Here is a 19241-nt window from a genome sequence, read left to right as displayed (position 1 = left end):
AAGACCTATACTGTTTTGTTTTTGTTTTTGTAGGATTCAGCTGAACAGTTCAACTACCGCCACCCATACAAAACTTACCATAGTGTCCCCAATATTTCCCCAGCCTTCTGTATCTACCCAAATGTAAGGGCCGGAGCAATTATCCCCTGCGAAGGACGTTGGTACAGGAATAAACAGACGACTACGCATACATGCCTTGGTACAAGTAAGCACCATATCTTAGAGCCCTTACGGAGATTAAATTGTTGCGGAACATTCCTGTCGTGGGAGTGCAGACGCCAGTCTGGCCACTGTATATGGGGCAGGTGTCAACAATACTTGTATTAGACGCTACCTAAATAGACGATATACTTGGGCGTGGTTTCACAATGACCTCCAAAATTCTTCCCTAAAATCGTTTTATAGTTAACATATCGTGAAACTGGGATTACCCATAGCAATACATACCGGTGCACCCATAGAGCTGGCTGCCCGATATCGCACGAGCATATGCACCTTCCCCCACAATACTACCCTTAGTCGGGGTAGACATACAGCTGGTAGCTGTGAGCAACAAAACAGAGATACTGGGGCCAAAGCGCATAATCGTTATTGGTCACAGTGAGCTTGTTGTTGGCGATGTTGCTCGGGGGCTTGTTTAAATAGTGGTGCTTACCACCTCCCCCGATCGGGCTCGCATAAAACAGGTAAAGTTTCTACTGCAGCAAGCACTAGCAACTTCCTCAAGACAGCCGAGCGTTGCATGGGGGTTTCGAATAATGATGCCCGAGTTCTCGATGGGAAACTTAGAGTGAGCTGTCTGCTATAGGTATCCCAATACTTCCCCGAGTCGTGGGTTGCTCGTGCTAAGGCAATTGAATCGGTCAATAGAACCTATAACGTAAATGACCATGATACACGTATGATTTCCGTGATCCACACCGATCACGAAGGATGTTGTTCATCTGACCTGAAAGTTATGGTCAAATATTCATCTCCTGTCCTGTAGTCCGTGACTCCCTTGTGATCTGTGTAACTGTGAGGCTTGATACTCATCATTCATAGCTGTCTTGAGACATTTTTCACCCCCCAAGTAATGCATGTCAGTTCAATTTATTGAAGCAGATATTCCGCTGGACGAAGGGTATATAGAGCTATATTGGTATCGTCCTTAGTCTTTGAAGGGAGCGGTTTAAGAGAACCCTGCTTCATTGATATGCATATAGTCAGCTCATAGCCTTCCCCGACCGATAATAAACGCAAAAAACAGTAGTACAGCGCTGGAAATGGGGTCCGCTGTTGGGTGCTGCTTGGAAAATCGCATATTCTAATTTATTCAAAGAAGTTGACGATTGATTCGCCAATCACTCGTCAAGTATTATTGAACTCGACAAATTTGGTTCTCGTCCAGATACGCCGTGAAGCTTACGGTGAGAAGTACACCACGCTCAAACATCACATCCGAGCTTACTTCGGCGACGACGGGGGCAGTGGTGTAGAATCAGCGGAGTGTATATTCATAGTAGTGATCGCATATAGGAACCACCTGTGATCTACAACCGTTTTTTTATCATTCCGTATTCGATGGAGTCTCATGGGTTCTGCACGCGCGAACTCGGGCTCGGACCGTTCTTAAGCGCCGGCGCTTAGGTACCTCCCTCACTGTATGCGTCCGGGTTCGCTAACCCACGCCCGCAGTTTTGTTATGTTTCGGCGATTGCCATCGCCCCATCCTAATCTTCTATTGGCCCGCAGCCTCTTCTTGGTGAGCGCCGCCGCTGCTTCCAAGTACTTCCCGCCAGATTCGCTAATCAACGGAGGCGATCCCCTGTCCTTTTAGGGATCCTCTTTGCCTTCCGATGCTCGTGAATTGTGCGCATGATCTGCAAACATATACTCCGCCAACTGGGACCTTGTATATGGCTAGCGGTAGGTGCGCGTTTATTTGGTCGCACCCAGATTCAGTACTCACATATATCCAGTGTGGAGATGACGAGTCGCTACACTGTCACTAGTCGTCCCCGTTGCGCGCCTGCACGGTTTATCTCACGCCACCCACCCGCCTCACCCTGTCTTATTACTGTTGCTAGTATAACCTTTTTGTACTTTGTCTCAAACTCTCGCGTTTTCTCTTCTTTGGTGTATGCCATTTTGATCTCGGACTCTCTTTCTTCTCTTCTCTGTTGATTCGTGTCTCGCTTTGTATAGTAGACGTATGGTTGGCCCACCTACCCACGCTTTGCTCGAATCTACTACTCTTTTTGGGCCCGGCTCCGCTACCCGCCTCCTGCCGTACTTTTCCCTCAGGAAGTCGATCCCGACTCCTCCACCTAGATCACACCGCGAGCGCGGAGTGAAGAGCGGTATTAACATTGTCAAGAGTGTTTTGAGATAAGATAATTTAGGGAAACAGGTATATTTGAGTTACCTCACCTTGGGCTGGGGCGGTCTGTTCGAGTAGGCGATTCACGTGATTAGCCAAATAATTCGTCAACAAACACTACGCGCTGGAGCTTCCCTTTGCTTACTGATTTTCCTTTAATATGGCCAGGAGTCTGGCGGGCAAATCCGCGACAGAACACGGCCAAGCCATAGAAGTACTGGACTCATCCGAGGAAGAGAACGTATCGGTTTCTCATAAATCACCCGGAATGCCTTCTTCGATGGCGGGTTCGCCTGACGTTCAGCCGCCACCTAAATTCTGGATTGAACTCCCGCCACTACCCCCAAATCATCACGAATACGAACTTATCCAAGTCCCACGTCTATCAAGACGCTTTGGATCGGTAGGCTCGAGTGGAGAGAGCTCAGAGCCACCAGCAGACGACGTTGTTGATGCTCCAATTCTTGAGAAGATTGTCGGGGAATACAGCAATAACGGGAAGTATTACTACTATGCCGCAGTTGAATCAGGCGTTATCTACAGGGTACACTTTATAGACCAGTATTCGCAATGCGATCCTGACACTACATTTTCTCATAGTTCACTGCTCATTCGGTGAAGAATAAATATCCAGAGCTTATAGAGGAATACGGTGGGCATTGATTTTTTTTTTTTGGCTCTCGTGATAGTGTTAAATCATTGGATGCACACAGAGCGTGAGCTGAAGGATGGTACACTTTCTGATTTCGATCCGACGAGTACGAAAGTAAACCCCAAGCATCGACTAAAACATCACTCTAAGCCACCTCGACAACCTCAGAGGACTACTCGGGGCAAATCGAGCCGTTCTTCCAGTGCAGCATATGGGAGCGAGCCTAGCGAAGTTCTTTCAATATCTTCCGGGGACGACAGCGATGTCCCCGTTAGGCAAAGCTCCCGCATTGCTACAAATAACAAGTCCGCCAGAATTTATATTTAGCTCGCATTTGGGCTAACGAATTATTCAGGAACAACAGAAAGCCAGCCACTCGCAAGCTACGAAATCTAAACCGAAACAACAATGCTGGCTCGTCATCGGATTTTGAAGACAAAGCTGATTCTGGTTCCAATTACACTGTCTCATCCGACGGTGATACTAAGAAGAAGCGCATCCCCCTATCCACATAAAACGTACTCGACGTCCGCGCCAGACAATACAAGGCCTCGGGATTGTTCGACCTTTCATCGAGGCGGTTGACTCTGACGACGAGGCGGATGAGGCTGTTCTTCTCCGCCACCGACAACATTGCGAAGCTTGTGGCCAGCCATCTGCCTTTGACATGCTCGAAAAACTGAGGAGACGCAAAGGGAAGGGGAAATCTCGCGGTAGACAGCGAAAGAAGGACGACGACGACGAGGCAAGCGAACCTGAGGAGGAGCGTCTCGAGAACCTAGGCGGGTGGATTCGTTGCCTACGCTGCTGTGTCGTTGGACATTGGGGCTGCCTCAGTGCTGCACAGAGACAAGAAATTCTAATGACAATCAAACGGCACGAGAACGATTTGGCAAAGGCTGAAAAACGCGCCGAAGGAGTTGAGGTGGATGATAATGCGGAGCTCGTTGATAAGCGCAAACAGATTTGGCTGGATGAAGCGACCGAATTCATCTGTGGACAATGCGCCAAAGGAGGTCGTTGCATTATTTGCAAAGAGGAGACAGCTCATCGCCCGGTACCCGCCCCAGATGAAGGATCCAGCGCCGACAAAGCTATCGACTTAGATACTCCGCCCCCCGACAAAGCAAGCAACTTGGAGACTCCCAACAAAACTGGTGGCTCTGCTTCTGGACCCTCTCCACTTGGACCTGCTAAGCCTGGCGAGATTCGCTCGCGTTATGTGCCGCTCGGCGCACCGCAGATTTTGTTCCGTTGTATTACTTGCCGACGTCCCGCGCACTGGCAACATCTACCTCCACGAGACCCAAACGACAAACACCAGAATACTGCGTCTCAAGTTGCTGAGGCATACGTGGAGCCTGGTCCTGATCAATGGAAATGTCATGAGTGTCTTCGACTCAAGTATCCCGTAGAAAGTATCTTGGGCTGGAGGCCTGACCCACCCGGCGCCACAGAGACGCTAGCGCGAGGTCAAATCCCAAAGCCAAAAGACATGCTTCCGAGAGAATATCTTGTTAAATTTAAAGAAAGAGGATTCAAGCGTGTCGAGTGGGTTCCCCATATGTGGATGCTCGCGATGCACGAAGGCCTATTACGGAACTTTCTCAAGGACGGAACCAAATTGCATCTCCTCGAAGACGATAGCGAGGAATTTCTTGATAAGATCGGCAAGGCAGAACAAAGCGATGACAAGGAAAAGGATAAAAGCTCCGCTAACCGGGCGCTGGATGTTTTGCCTACGTTCGCTCAGTCTCGGTCCATCTCGGTCGAAGGAGATGTGAAACCAAAACCTTCTTACGAGGAAACTCCTGGCCCAATGCCTGATGCTCAACTGCGTATACCAAATGCATGGCTTCGTATCGACCGAGTTCTGGATCTCCGTTTGCGTCGTTTGAAACCCAAAAAGTCTGGCTCGAAAAGTGCTACAAGCACAAAGAGGCGCAAAGCTACCAGAGTCGCAGACTCGGATGAGCTGGACGAAATTGAATCGGAATCCGGAGATCTGGCCGAGGCACACTTTGTGGATGGCGAAGAACCTTCAAACGATATGAGCGAATCAGTGGCTGACTTTGAGATGAGAGAAGGCAGAATGCCAAATGCCGAGGAGCTTCTCGAACGTGCAGTATGGGTTTACTTCAAGTTCGAAGATCTACAATATGATGAATGTTCGTGAGCTCTTCTACCCATACGCTTCTATTGGTGGTCTGATTGCACATACAGGTGTGTGGGACAGTCCTCCAAAGATGGGATCTTTGGAATGGGACTCCTATAAGCGTGCCGTGTCCCAATACCTTTTTGCACATGCTGTCCAAGTTGTCCGATTAACAAAGGCAGAAGAGAAACAACGCGATAACCGCCCACACCGAGACCTTAGTCATTGGTCTGGAACGGATCTTCAACCCAAGCTGGAAGATGAATCGCTGAAACTGATGCCTTTCCAAGTGAGTCAATCAGGTCGACGTCACAGAACATTATTTATAAGATGGCATACAGGTACAAGGTTTACAATGGCTCTACGGCAATTGGTGGAACCTCCAGCCTAGCATTCTTGCGGACGATATGGGTCTGGTATGTATATGCGTGTTATTTAAGACTTAACAGTTTCTGACACCCAGAATAGGGAAAAACTGTGCAGCTTACCAGCCTTATTGGCAGGCTTGTATCAGAACATGTCTATCCGCATCTGATCGTTGTCCCGAACTCCACTATAGTCAATTGGATCCGTGAATTCGAGAGATGGGCTCCCCATGTGCGTGTCGTGCGCTTCAATGGTGAAGCCAAGGCCCGTCAAGTGATTAAGAAGTACGAACTGTGGAACACCGAGGGACATCAAATGTACCATGCCTTGGTGACCACATACGAAACACTTGCAGGACCCGAGTTCCATCAGGTGTTCAAGAAACCCGGTCGGTGGGAAACGGTTGTTGTTGACGAAGGCCAAAGACGTGGGTGATTCGAGCCACTAAAACAATACCTAGCTGACTTCCAGAAAGTCAAAAACGATTCAAGTCTCTTATTTAGAAAGCTTAACGAACTAAATACCATCCATCGTATCTTGATGACCGGGGTATGTACCTATCTACCACATTGCTAGTTTTAACTAACGTATTCCCAGACTCCATTGAACAACAACATCCGCGAGTTGTTTAACCTGATGAATTTTCTTGATCCCACAAATTGGAATAATTTGGATGAGCTTGAAGAAGAATATGATCAGGATAACCTGACAGAGGAACTTATCGCGCAACTTCACGAAAGGTATGAATATCCCTTATTTTGTTGTCCCGTATCTCCTAACTAGATAACCTGAAGACTGCGACCCTACTTCCTACGTCGTCAGAAAGCTGAGGTATTGGATCTTCCAGTCAAGGCGAGTTAATCACGAGTTTGATCGACTCTGAGCTAATAGTCCCAATAGCATGAAGTCATCGTCCCAGTTTCTTTGGTCCCGATCCAGAAGGACATTGTGCGAGCCATATTGGGTGAGAATCGCGTCAAGCTGACATGCGCTGTACTAAAACTATAATTTAGAGTCGAATATTCAGAGCCTAGGCCTATTGGCGGATAAGGATCAAAATCGCAAGGGCCCTGCCCCTAAAAAATCGGCTTTGCATAATGCCTTGATGGAGATGAGAAAGTAGGTATCTTGTTATAGCGATCAACCTCCGTAACTCAGTTTATGCAGGTGCATTCAGCATCCGTACCTCAATCAGCCCGACATGGAGAGGAGAGGTTTGTCGCCGGAGGAAACTCATAAGCAACTCATTGATGCAAGCGCCAAGTTTCGCTTACTCAAAATTATGCTGCCTCAACTCAAGAAAAGAGGTCATCGAGTCCTTCTGTTCTCCCAGGTTAGTTGTGTTTTCTCTGGTTTACCTTAGTTACTCACGAACCCTAGTTCAAAATCGTGTTGGACATTATCGAGGACTTCCTAAACATGGAGGGCTACAAACTACTGCGACTCGTGAGTTCCAGGACGCATACAGCTCTTTATCTTGCTGATAATATTTGCACCAGGACGGTGATACAAAATCTTCGCTTCGACAAAAAGAAATCGACGAATACAATAAGCCGGGGTCCGAATATTTTATCTACATTCTCACAACTCGGGCAGGTTAGTGCTTTGTACACTTAGCAATAGTGATATTTAGCCTTACGGCGATCTAAAGGTGGCGTGGGTGTTAATCTTTGGAGCGCCGACACGGTCATGTACGTGCTTTTTCGCCTGGAAGGGTGTGTCTCTAACGAAACCGTATATTAGTGTATTCGATCCTGGTAAGGAGCAACTTGTTTTGATCTGGTCCTTCTAATTTTTCCTTGTAGATTTCAATCCTCACCAAGACCTGCAAGCAATTGCCAGAGCTCATCGGTGGGTATTTACCCAAGCGTCTATTTCACCATACATGCTAATGCTCTACTTTACAGTTACGGACAGAAAAATCGGGTAATCGGTAAAGTGTGAAGCCTCCAAAAAATCGATAGCAAGCTTAAATTATCCTAGTTTTCAAATTCATGGCGAAGAATACCGCAGAAGGTACGTCAAAATTATGGCATTACGAAGGGTGTACTGACAAGATCCCGTATGAAGAGAAGATATTCATGATGGGCAAAAAGAAGCTCGTCCTCGATCATCTTATTGTTCAGAAGCTCGGAGATGAAGATGAGGTAGAAGACATCCAAGGTATTCTTATGTTCGGTGCAAAGGCCCTATTCGAAAATCCCGGCGAATCAGCCTCAGACATTAAGTGTGCGTATAACCTGGTAAAATATACTTTTTTTCGATCTAACAAAGGGTCGAGCAGACACCGAAAAAGACGTCGAGGAGCTCATTATCCGAGCGGAGACCGAGAAGATCGAAGAGAAGCAACCCGGCGAAGGCGGTGGGATGAAGTTCGATTTTGCGCAAGTCTGGAATCGTCAAGGAAGCAATACCGAGGTCGGCCAAGACACTCAGGAGACAGAAGGTGATGACGACTTTTGGGCTGGCGTCATCAAACGCGCAGCCGAGGAGAAAGAGAAGAGACGTGCCCAGGTGCTCATGGGACGTGGAGCTCGTAAACGAGCGATTGCGGTGCGTAACAACTTACATGGATTCTTTTTTATAATTGAAGATTCATTTCTGGCAGAACTATCGAGAAGGAGATGTCGAGGATTCCCCAGAAAGGAAGTCCAGGGAACAAGGCTCGAAAGAGAAGGAAGGCGATGAGGAAAAAGACAAAGAATTCAAGCCCGTGGGCGAAGGGTCATCCAGTGGAAGCGAGGCTGGATCAGATGGGGCGCCCAGCTCTGACGACCATCCCTACCCACCGCTTGGTAATGAAATTCCTCCGATTCCTTTTCCTAATAACTCTTCTATGGTCCCTCCTGGACATCCACCTACGGTCAACCAGCCAGGCTCGCTTGGTATGACTCAAGGCATTTTCCCGAGTACCGAAATGCTGTATACAATGCAACTACCTAAAGCGAAGAAGCCAAGGAAGCCAAATCACCCTCTCCCAAGTTCGCATGTCTCTGCGCAACCTAATGGGGTGCCCAGCACATCTGGAGCCATCGGTTCTCAAGCAGGCCCCGGAAACAGCCTTTATTTTTGTCCTCACTGCCGCAAAAGACATGGAACCGGCGGATGTCCTGGGTCGGCTCTCATTGACCAGCTTCTCAAAACGCACCGGGAAATTCTCAGTCCAGACAACGAGGACGAACCTGATCACAAAGTAAGTTCGTGGCTATTTCATCACTTTTTTTGCTAGGCACTTAATGCGTTTCAGTACTGGGCTCTCCATCACATTGAGAAGAAACTAAAGGATCAAGGTTTTGATGTATCTCAGGTTAATAAACTGGAGCTCAACTCCGTCCCCTCCAAGGTGAAACCACCTTCGAAACCTATCCTAGATCCCAAGCCAAAGCCAAAGAAGCCAAAGCCATCAGCTCCTAATGCCGTTCAAGAACCAGTAGGTGATATGGCAGAGCTTTCGACAATACCCATGACATCGAATGTAAGCGCCCCGAAAAAGTACATGCCTGCGCCTCCACCTGCATCTAGACCCAACCCTGGACCTTCAACTACCGTTGAACACCCTGGCTATTCTGCCTTTAGTGCTTTCCCAGGTATCTCGATACAAGCTTACAACGGACCAGCCGCCCTCAACTACGGTCCCACCCCTGCTCCTCTTCCATTTGCTAAGCCCGGACCAGTCGCCACATTCGCATCATCAACTGCCGATGCGTTCAACGCAGCAGCCAGGGCCCAAATTGGACATACATCAGGCTATAGAACGGTCCCTCGTATGGAAGCAGGGCCACAGCCGGCACACCCTACTGTCAACACCTCCGGTCGCGGCGTACCTCCAGGCAATCCAAGTGTGCGCCCGGATCCCAAAACCTCTACGATGCCACACGCTCTCCCGAGTTCTTCGCATTCTTCGGTACCACCTACAATTATACAGCAACCGAGCGTCGCAGCTGGCACATCGGCCGCTTCGGTTTCTGCGCCAAAACGCCCTGCGAACAGCCCACCTGAAGAAACCCGGAAAAAGCAGAAGTATAGCGCATGTACCATCTGCGGTCAAAAGCCAGGTTCGTATATGCTAGCCTTTATTAAGCCCATACCTTGATTAATGCTCTTCCCTGTCTTCGCAGGCCACCCTGCGCACGACTGCCCTAGTATTAAAACATACGAAGGACTACAGAGTGCAGTGAAGAAACTCGAAGAACAGGGACCTGATGTGGTAGGTAAATGCCCCCACTCTCTGCCACGCTCGTACTGATATTAGTAGGCACCTGTACTCGCTATTTTGCGGCGCATAATGAGTCGGCGAGCCGGCCAATCAGCATGACAAGGGTAGCTCATTATCGAACTGATCAACACTCTTCATTTTATTTCGTCTAGGACTTTATATCACCTAGCACAATTATGTATAAACCTATTTCTGCCTCCTTTTTCTCCCAGTCATATACCGACCTACCAATGTCAATAATAGTCTTTCATCTGCACATAGATGCCAGTGTTCATCCAGCCTCATACTCTATGTCGAACTGAAGTCAACATCATCAAACCCATAGCTTGCGCCAGCCGCTTCTGGTAATCGGCTTTGCTCTCTGTTGGCACTAATTTTCTTACAGTGCTTGGAATTGATCAACTGGTCTTCGAAGTATTCGTTAAGGGCTAATGGTCAAATCAGTAGCTTGCGGGGTTTACATAAATAAGTATAAGTATGCTTCTCTGCCTCGACGAAATTGTATTGCTCGGTGTAATAAACTATCGGTTGTTAAGTAACTCCGATACAGGTTTATCGGCTCATTGTACAAGTGATAGCTCCGAGATATATTATCTATTTGATACAAGCGTACGTGTATACATTGTCAGCGAACACAGGACTACGATGGTACAACATAAAACACTTTCAGCGGAGAGCGCTCACTCTGGTGCCAAGGCTCATTCCCAGCACTGCCTCCGTGCCCGAGTCACATAATTGGACTGGTTCAGGGACAGAAGGCCAACACCTTTCTAGGGTCGATCCAGGAGGAAAGCCATTCGGATTTTCGGTTATATAAGAGTTGGTTGTCGTTGACTTGACGCATTTTCAACATCCCCTCCGAGATGGTTCGTTCGTTTGCTGTTAGCGCATTCGCCGTGATCGGTCTCCTTGCTGCCCAGACCCATGCTCAGACCGAGCCGATCGTGCGTACCACCAACACACCTCTTGAAAGTGCGTTTCTGACCTAATTTACAGTGGAGCAACGTAACTTGTATTGACCAACTCTGGGTGGGCATCATTTGGTTCATATCTAATGGAATATCTTTAACATCGCCTGCATAGGCCAACAACTCGATGGGCTGGTCCCCTTGTTTGGTATCCGCGCACCTTTCCGCTCAATGCACATCCGACAATTGTATGTTCTTGTTCTCTTAGACCGATTCCGAACATAGGCTCTGATACTCGACGATTCCAGCGTGGGGAGTGCCCGCTATTGGCGCTGAGGGCCCTGTGAGTTAACTCATCCGTACCAACCTCGGGCATGGGCTGAGATTTGATCAATCTGCCAGTATTCGCCGCCTAACGGAACTTACGCCAACCTCTGCCGGTGAATAAGATTTATTTATCCGGAGGTATGGTCTATTGACATATTGATCATGATAGTTGCAATTCCGTACAGTGGAATCTCCTCTCAGCCTGCTCTATGTGCCAGGGCGGCCAAGCCGGCACGTAGGTGTCCCTGCACATATTTGAGCTAGCACTCGCTGAAAATTTGACTCGCAGCTGGCAAAGGTGGACCGTTAATTGCTCATCGGATGTTATAACTACACCCAATGAGGGGGGATATCCTCTAAGCGTTCCCACTGGGGTGTTAGTGCCTCACTGGGCGTATTACGACTTCACACTTAGTGGGGTCTTCAATGCCGTCATTGGTTCGTGTCCTTCAGCTTCACGTTGACTATTTTTAATGTTATTCTCCTTAGCCTCTCAACAGACTGGTATGGTTTAATTTGTTCCCAAAATATGCATTCGTTCAATTCGTCACGTTGATAGGTCCCGAGTCATCTGCCGTGGCATCCGCTACCTCTACAGTGCACCCACTTCGTTCATAAGCACTCCACCTATCGCTACTGGTACTAATCTCCCAGGTGAATCACAATCGAGCGGCTCCAACACTGGTGCGATTGTTGGGGGCGTCGTCGGGGGTATAGTTGGCATCGCTTTGATTGCTGTCATCGCGTTCATAGTGGTCCGCAAGAACAAACAAAATCAAAACACGGGAACGGAGGGTCAGTACAACCAGGGACAATATAACCCACAGGTAGGACACCAACCCAGCAGTGGGGCGCCAATGATGGGTCAATATCAATCCGTCACTCAGCATTCCGGAATGTCTCCGATTGTGGGCTCCGAACACAAGCCTTATGATCCAAGGTAAGTATCACGATGGCTCGATAATAAATCACAAATTAAGTTGCCATTTTTAGTGATCCCTCCACTTTCCCAAGCAATTATAATGCACCCAGCCATTATGCGGAATCTATTCCTTATTCCCATCAACCTCAGTCTCGCCCGGGGCAGTACAATGGGGTCCCAGAAATTTAAGGTTTGACCGAGATGGCCAGTGCAAACCCCGGTCTCGCTTGAGCAGGCCAAACACGAAGTTTTTTTTTGGTTGTAGGTGGTCAAGGATTATTGTTGTAAACTTTACCGGTTCAGTTCGCGATACCAATCTATATTTATATTTATAATGCCGACAAGGCATTACAATTGTGGCGGTGTTTGGAGATGAGAGAAGCCGACCACGCACAGCCCAACGGACGGATTCGCGAAGATTGGTATTGATTAGGGTACCCTACTTGGAGCGCACTCCGAGCCCTCGGGCATCTTACTGCAAGTGTGCGGGGCTGGGGAGCTATAACACGACAAGCTGGTAGGAGCTCATCTTCGCCACCCTCACACGGTACTATGCGTTTCGGCGAGACTTCGTTGGCCATTCCGCTCTTCGTGGTTGCGAGTGTTCAAGTTGCATATGCTCAGGTGGTAAGCTTCTTTCAGTTCAACCGGAGGTGCTTGATCATACCTCATTTTGCTCCCATGAAGACTAGCAACGTGACTACGTGCGTGTTGGATTATCAATGGGTAGGTTTTTGTAACATAGCTTTGTATAATATATTAATTACTTCTACTCATCCGGGTAGACGATAAACACCTTAGGTCAAACCCCATGTTTACAATCAGGATATTTATCCGCTCAATGTAATGGCGGAAGTGAGTCTCAAATATACATGTGCCAAAGCAATTAACTCAAGTACCGGTCAGACTGGAGTGTAAATGGTTTCCCGGGCGGGGCTCCCGTATGTGATTTTACTGCGTTGTGGCGGCCATCCATTTTGATCACTTTCGACATCAGTACAGAGGGCCCCAAGGGAGTGGGGCAAACGTTTGTCGGTGAGATATATTTACCTAAATTGGATCCATTACACTGGCCTAATATCTCTTCAAGGTGCAATACCGTAGTATGGAACTTGCTTCAAGCATGCTCTCTCTGCCAGGGTGGAAGAACTGCAACCTGGTACCTTAAGTTTCAATTGTTACTTTCCGAAATATAAGCTAAACCACATACTAGGGCGAACTGGATATCTAATTGCTCACACAACGATGTTACGGTCGGCAGATACCCTCTTCAACTTCCTCCCTCTGTGGCTATCCCGAGCTGGGCCTACCTCGATTTCACTTCCCCAGGTACATTCCAAGCTGATCAAGCCCGCCAAGTTGCAACTGCAGCGACAGGTGTGTTATGTAGAGCTAGTGCGATGACGGATCGTCATTAATTATTACTTAGCGACCGAATCTATGAGCACTCGAATCCAGGCCCCAACTTCTACTACGGGCACGCCTACACCAACGTCGGCTCCTAGCGGCTCCAATAGTAATGCAGGTAGGTAAAAATTGACCCAGCTTCAATGAACTCGATTCTGATGGTCATATATGCGTTTGATTCGATAGGTGCTATTGCGGGTGGTGTTGTAGGTGGTGTGCTCGGCGTCGCGCTTTTGGGTGTACTCGCGTGGTTCGTTCTCCGTCGAAGAAAGAACGCCTCAGCCGACCCCCGACCCACCAACGAAAGTTATTCCGGAGATGGTTACGCTGGGCAGCATGAACAGGGAACTGGATATGCTGTGCAGCCCTACGGCACTGGAGCATACACGCCAGTCCCCACCTCTCAGGGTGAGGAGCACGGAACAGGAGCCGTTATGCAGGAGAAACCTTATGCTCCTACTACTTATAAGCCTTATGATCCCAGGTAGGAGGTCCGGGTTCTCTGTTTTCGGATCATATGCTGAGGTCGGCATTTAGTGATCCATCGACATTTCCCCCGCCGGCGCCATATACAGGCGCTACTTCTCAAACAAGTATCTTGGGACATGGTAGTTCTGAGTATAGTTACCAACAGACTCGGCCTGATCAGCATAGGTATATTCCCGAAGTATAAAGTAACTATACATGACATTGTGATTCGGACTTATTTATCTTGAAGTTGGGTCTATATACGTAGTTTGAGTCTTGTTGTTTACCAAGGCTACTGGGTTCCATTACGCACGGCATATTATCTCTGGTTACCAAGATAGGACTTTTACGTTTAAGCAACTTCTTACTGAAATGAAATGCAATCATGATATCTGTAGAATACACGGTTACACGTCCTGAGGCCGAATTTCGCCCTTCAAAACCTTTAGAATAATTTTGGCCCGTTTAACTTTTACCTTACTTGGCGCAGAGATTTCTGATTCTGTAACTTTAGGCTCCGTGGTCCCGGCCGCAAAAGTTACCTTTTTAGTTGATTCACTTTTTGCTTCTGAAGGTTGGTCTGCTTCAGGTTTAGACCCGTTTGAATCACTTGATGGGGAGGCCTTGGAATTTTTGGCTTGCTTCTTTATTACTTTACAAGTCTTTTTTAATTCCTGAATTATGGAAACGATCAATCGAGGTGCTCGAAGCCATATGTTAGCACTTACATTGCGCGCTCCTCCTTGAATGTTCTGAACATATATAAGAGATATAGGGAGGTATGAGTCTGGGATAGTCGCGGGTTCTATTACGTTGCGTAAGATCCAGTTCTGGCGGGCTTTGTTAAATTTCCAAGGCTGCTTCGCAGCCCGTTCAGATTCAGAAGACAGCGAAACATGCTGGGCGTATTGGTAGGCATACGCAAGGCCTATGTAACATGTTAGTCGACACAAACATTAACATGAGCTACAAGGTAACCTCACCACGTTGGGCAAAATCCGACAGGATTCGTCTGTCAACGGATTGGTATAAGGGATTGGTACATCTGCGATTCGTATGTTGTCCTTGAGGTTCGAGGTTTCATCCTTGCGCCCCTGCTTGGTCGTTTAGTACGTCGCTGTGATTTACGCTAAATATTTACGTGCACTTGCCTTTGATTTATCCTTGGGTTTCTTGGGCCTCTTCTCCCGCTTTGGTTTTTTAGACAATGCAGCTTGGGACTCGGCATCCTGTTGCTCTCCTATTTCAGGTGTCACGCCTCATCCCTCTTCTGCTTTTTTGTGGGTGGTTCAGTATGCTCGCTGGTCAGCTGAACCGGTTCGGCTGCTTTCGCCTCACACGTATTGGCATCCTCGTGTTGTTTCTTTTTCCTTTTCTTCTCTTTCTGAGTGGAGTCGGGCCGAATTTCCGGCTGTTGTTCCTTTTGTTTCTTCTTCGATTGGGTTTTATTCGTGGGGATAGGAGGGGCGCTGACCATTGCGAAAAGTTTGAAAGTGGGATCGCCAGGCTCCCTTGGCAGCACCCAATTTCAAGAGCGATGTGTGGCGGTGCTAATGAGTTGGGTTATTTGGCTCAGCACCACTCTGGCAGGCTCCTGGTCAGTTTCGTCGACCATCGTGATCTTCAACTCGACCACGACCACAGCCCGCTGCCCTGTATCTCTAGCCTTGTAATTATCTCCTACAGCCTCTTCAACACAATCATCGGATTTTGGTTTTGGTTTGTTCTTTTTATTTTGTGCGAGGTGGCTGTCCTAATCTGGCCTGAAAACGTTCAGAGCAATGCCGGTCCCAGCGTCTGAAACTCCTGCTCAAGCAGGCAATCCCACTTCGCCAAACGGAAAGCAGCTCGCAACACCCAAGCCCTCTCCCGCCGTGAAGTCATCTCCTCTTGGTAAACAGGCTACCGTATCCAAAGGTACACAGCCAAAGGTTACATCCCCGCCGTCCAAGACCACTGCAGTCCCGCCGACTGCTACTTCATCACCTATTGAAGGTACCAAGAAAGTCCGGCGCAAAGGCAGCAAGCCAATTATCAATGGTTCCAGCGCAAACTTGCCGGACGCAAACCAGCACATCCGCCTGTTCCCGGTTACGAGCGCGGACGGGATCCCAGTCCCCGGCACGTGCGTCCAATCTCCCAGTCCCGCTCAGTCGGTCCATCCAATAGGAAAAGGCGAAGTGGCGTCACTGTGGGCGATGTCGATGGCGAACTTGAAGCCAGTTTGAGGGACGCAACCAGCATCCGGTCGCGTTCTCTCTCTCCTTCTCTCGGTCCCGAGTCAATATGGGCGCCATCTATGCAGTACGAAGCTGACGACGATGCGTCAATTCGTCCCCTACCTCCGACATCCCCCCCTTCACCTACGCCTTCCAACACCACTCATCTTACCCAGACTACACATTCTGGATATATATCGGACCCGCGTACCGTGGGTTCTCCTTCGGTTTCAACCAAACCCACCACTCTTCTCTCAGTTGACATTGGAGGAGGTGGACAAATGGCACATATTGCTCAGGCTCATACGCCGATTCCTACCGTGGTCGCACCATCTCCGACCTCTGCGCAGTTTGCACGCTTCCCTTCCACCCGGTCAGCTCACCATCAACCGACCTCCTCGGCAGCTTCTGTGACGTTTTCAAACGCAGCTTATCCGTCCTCTCCTCTGTCGACTGCGCCTTATTTCCTTTCTGGCGATAGTGCAGGAGATGAAGACATAACGGCCCAAGTACCTACCCACAGTCATCCTCATCCACGAAATAACCCCCGCCCATCTTCGCCGCCTCTCGACAATGCCAGTATATTGACACTTGCATCGTCTAATTTCAACGTTTCGCGCCCAGTAGAGGCTGATGCTGTTAGCGTCAGCGTGCGGGCCATCCGCAGGCGTGGCAGTTGGGAAAGCGGAGAAAGCCGATGGAGCGCTGTGGTTGGAACTCGACGCCCGGCTAGTTTCCGCACCGGTGGGAGCTGGCGCACGGGCGGAAGTATTGGCGGCGGCATTGTTCTCGATCCAGATCACATTGAACGCGAAAATTCTGAATCCGAATCTGAATCCGAGTCGGACTCGGAGGACAGGTCGACAACTGGTATTGGCGATAACCGCCGCGACAGCGAGCCGAAGCCCGAACAAGTCCCTCTTCCTGAGTCGCCCCTCAAGGCACATGTCAGCCCCATCACTCCGTTGTCCATCTTGACAGACTTGCCTGTCACAGCTGGGAAAGGGGGCGGGCTTGCATCAGACGATGCTCTTTCGACTGCTATTCCGGGTAGAGCCTCCATCGACGGTGGCGATGAAACCGAGAAGGAAAGCAACTCCGGGCATGGTGATACCGAAGGAAAGAAAAAGGTGGACGTTATTAGTGCTGCACTCGATTCTTTGCCCGAGTAAACCACCATCCAACTCTGTTTTTTTTCTTTCTCGATCTTTATTTTGGACTCTTCTGATACCTTGACTGATACCCATATGCTATTCAATCAGCCCTAGTTTTGGTTTAACTTTCGAACTCAACCACACAATTTGGACTTGGTCGTTTTCGTGTTTGTACTATGTCCAGGCTTTTGGATGCCCTTCTGTGAATGCATGCTGCTATTACCAACAGACCAGACTCTCAGATCTTCTTCAGGATAGCATCTGTGACCTCGCTCGTCGTGCTCTTTCCTCCCAGATCCGGTGTGATGAATTGACCCTCGCGAAGCACCTCGTCCACTGCATTATTGATACGTTGGGCAGGGGCATGATATCCCAGGTGGGAAAGAAGCAACGCAGCGGATCTAAGTTAATGAATATTCAGGTTGTATTGTGCGCTTATTGATTGGGTGAACGCACCTAATTGCCGCAATGGGGTTCGCAATCCCCTTTCCAGCAATATCGGGGGCTGAACCATGGACACTACGAGTTGCGTTACCTGAGCGGACGTCCGTATGGCCAGAACTAAACCACTTACGGCTCGCCCATCACAAACGAGTCACCTGCATTTACAGAGGGCACGAGCCCAAGGGACCCAACGAGAGCCGCGGCAGCATCGCTGATGGAGAAATTAGAGTCCGTGTATGGGACCTGAGTCTTGGAATGAACTCACGAGATAATATCGCCATACATATTGGGCGCAACTGCGACATCAAATTCCCTGCGTCACCTATTAGTACGATGAGAATATCCGATATTGGATACATTTACTGTGGTTCGCGGAACATCCTAAGAGTGCCTTAGTTAATACTATTCCCTTCATTAAAGGTTGAGACAGACCTGTAAACCATACTATCCACTAATTGCTCGTTCACAGTTACTCCGTCGTACTTCCCAGCGACTTCGGGGAGCGTAGGTACTGCACGTACTGTCTCACGAAACAGACCATCTGTTACTGAGAGAACATTCGATTTGTGAACCACAGTCAAGGTCGGAGGCTAGTATGGAATGAGTTTGGATAAACCAGGGAAATTTAGCGCATTTACCTTGCCCCGTCGACCACCTCGAGCTAATGCGACCTCAAAACCCATCTTTCCTATCTTACGGGAGGCGTACTCGGTGATCAGACGTGTTGCACGAGCCTCTTTGCCAGTCAGTCCATCCTCGATCTTCTCTTGCTTGACATACTGAATTATTGCTATCAGCGAGTCGAACTACGCTCGAAATACAGCAACTGACTAGACATTCAGTGTTTTCCCGTACGACTACCATGTCTACATCTGGGCCAGGTGTACCCTTTACTGAGGATACTGGGCGGATGTTTGCATATAGGTCAAGTTTCTTCCGCAATGCGACGATTGGCGAAGAGTATCCCGTCACTTTTCTCGAGGGAGAACTAACAGCACCAAACATGGCTGCATTGCAGTCATTAGATAGTGCTCTGTCAAAGCAAGTTAACCTCACTATGAAGTTGCGAAGTCGGATGATACATACTCAACCGTCTCTTCTGGGAGCGCAATGCCATGCCTAGTGAAAAACTCAAAACCAGCATCAAGGTCAACGAATTGAGGCTTAGGAATATCAGATCCTAGCGCTTCTAATGCTTGTCGAGCTGCCTATGAACCAAGGCCCATGTTATACCATTGCCTCTCAGGCACAGAGGGGGGTTATGGACTTACCGGCAGAACTTCCCGACCTATACCATCCGCGGGAATCATCCCAATTCTTAAAGAAGTAACCTTGGGTGGGACCTGGGTTGCGAGTCGTCTGATTTGTGAAATACTAGCCATATTTTGTGAGGTCCAGGTAAGTGTGAGTATGAGATTATTTGAAGGGATGTGGTATATTTATTGGTCGGCTTTCTTCGGATTAAGTGAAGCGCCAAAGATCAACCACACGTGATATTGTGTTAACTTTAATTCGCAAATTGCGATATTAAATTCGTCGAACTGAAATAAATCCGTAATATTTGGTGGAGTCTCATTTTAAGCGCTGGCGCGCTTAGACATATCTCGCCGTGTGTATCCAGATTCACTAACCCGTCTTCGC

General features: G+C 48.5%; 5 protein-coding genes across 5 annotated transcripts; 3 read left to right on the top strand and 2 right to left on the bottom strand.

Moving 5' to 3' along the window:
- Positions 1-1645: 1645 nt before the first annotated feature.
- RhiXN_00676 (SHREC complex subunit Mit1) lies at positions 1646-9790 on the top strand (the record flags this gene model as incomplete). Its single annotated transcript, XM_043320495.1, has 31 exons — positions 1646-1767; positions 1820-1912; positions 1962-2120; positions 2188-2342; positions 2393-2426; positions 2531-2906; positions 2963-3014; positions 3076-3319; positions 3370-3491; positions 3563-5182; positions 5238-5458; positions 5511-5585; positions 5638-5923; positions 5996-6084; positions 6133-6275; positions 6330-6366; positions 6436-6499; positions 6549-6654; positions 6703-6868; positions 6916-6981; positions 7035-7131; positions 7187-7226; positions 7279-7292; positions 7341-7386; positions 7443-7468; positions 7519-7764; positions 7820-8088; positions 8144-8728; positions 8783-9590; positions 9654-9742; positions 9788-9790. 31 exons carry the CDS (start codon positions 1646-1648, stop codon positions 9788-9790), a joined length of 6453 nt encoding a protein of 2150 aa, XP_043179507.1.
- Positions 9791-10614: 824 nt separating this feature from the next.
- On the top strand, positions 10615-13803 carry RhiXN_00675 (Cell-membrane associated Mucin15; the record flags this gene model as incomplete). Its single annotated transcript, XM_043320494.1, has 14 exons — positions 10615-10695; positions 10748-10780; positions 10835-10907; positions 10945-11002; positions 11062-11099; positions 11156-11221; positions 11276-11284; positions 11368-11424; positions 11476-11490; positions 11546-11596; positions 11641-11926; positions 13122-13285; positions 13338-13433; positions 13502-13803. 14 exons carry the CDS (start codon positions 10615-10617, stop codon positions 13801-13803), a joined length of 1329 nt encoding a protein of 442 aa, XP_043179506.1.
- A 387-nt stretch (positions 13804-14190) lies between these two features.
- On the bottom strand, positions 14191-15260 carry RhiXN_00674 (uncharacterized protein; the record flags this gene model as incomplete). Its single annotated transcript, XM_043320493.1, has 4 exons — positions 14191-14457; positions 14512-14711; positions 14787-14877; positions 15099-15260. The coding sequence occupies 4 exons, from the start codon at positions 15258-15260 to the stop codon at positions 14191-14193; spliced, it is 720 nt and encodes a 239-aa protein (XP_043179505.1).
- A 304-nt stretch (positions 15261-15564) lies between these two features.
- RhiXN_00673 (uncharacterized protein) lies at positions 15565-17174 on the top strand (the record flags this gene model as incomplete). The annotated part of the gene is made up of 2 exons (XM_043320492.1): positions 15565-15908; positions 15953-17174. 2 exons carry the CDS (start codon positions 15565-15567, stop codon positions 17172-17174), a joined length of 1566 nt encoding a protein of 521 aa, XP_043179504.1.
- Positions 17175-17394: 220 nt separating this feature from the next.
- RhiXN_00672 (Isocitrate/isopropylmalate dehydrogenase) lies at positions 17395-18982 on the bottom strand (the record flags this gene model as incomplete). The annotated part of the gene is made up of 10 exons (XM_043320491.1): positions 17395-17557; positions 17613-17675; positions 17731-17811; positions 17866-17913; positions 17964-17981; positions 18033-18190; positions 18239-18379; positions 18432-18633; positions 18687-18808; positions 18872-18982. The coding sequence occupies 10 exons, from the start codon at positions 18980-18982 to the stop codon at positions 17395-17397; spliced, it is 1107 nt and encodes a 368-aa protein (XP_043179503.1).
- Positions 18983-19241: the final 259 nt, after the last annotated feature.

This window comes from Rhizoctonia solani, chromosome 4 (genome assembly GCF_016906535.1).
Source record: "Rhizoctonia solani chromosome 4, complete sequence".
Classification (NCBI taxonomy): domain Eukaryota; kingdom Fungi; phylum Basidiomycota; class Agaricomycetes; order Cantharellales; family Ceratobasidiaceae; genus Rhizoctonia; species Rhizoctonia solani.
This window is presented reverse-complemented; position numbering and strand designations above follow the sequence as displayed.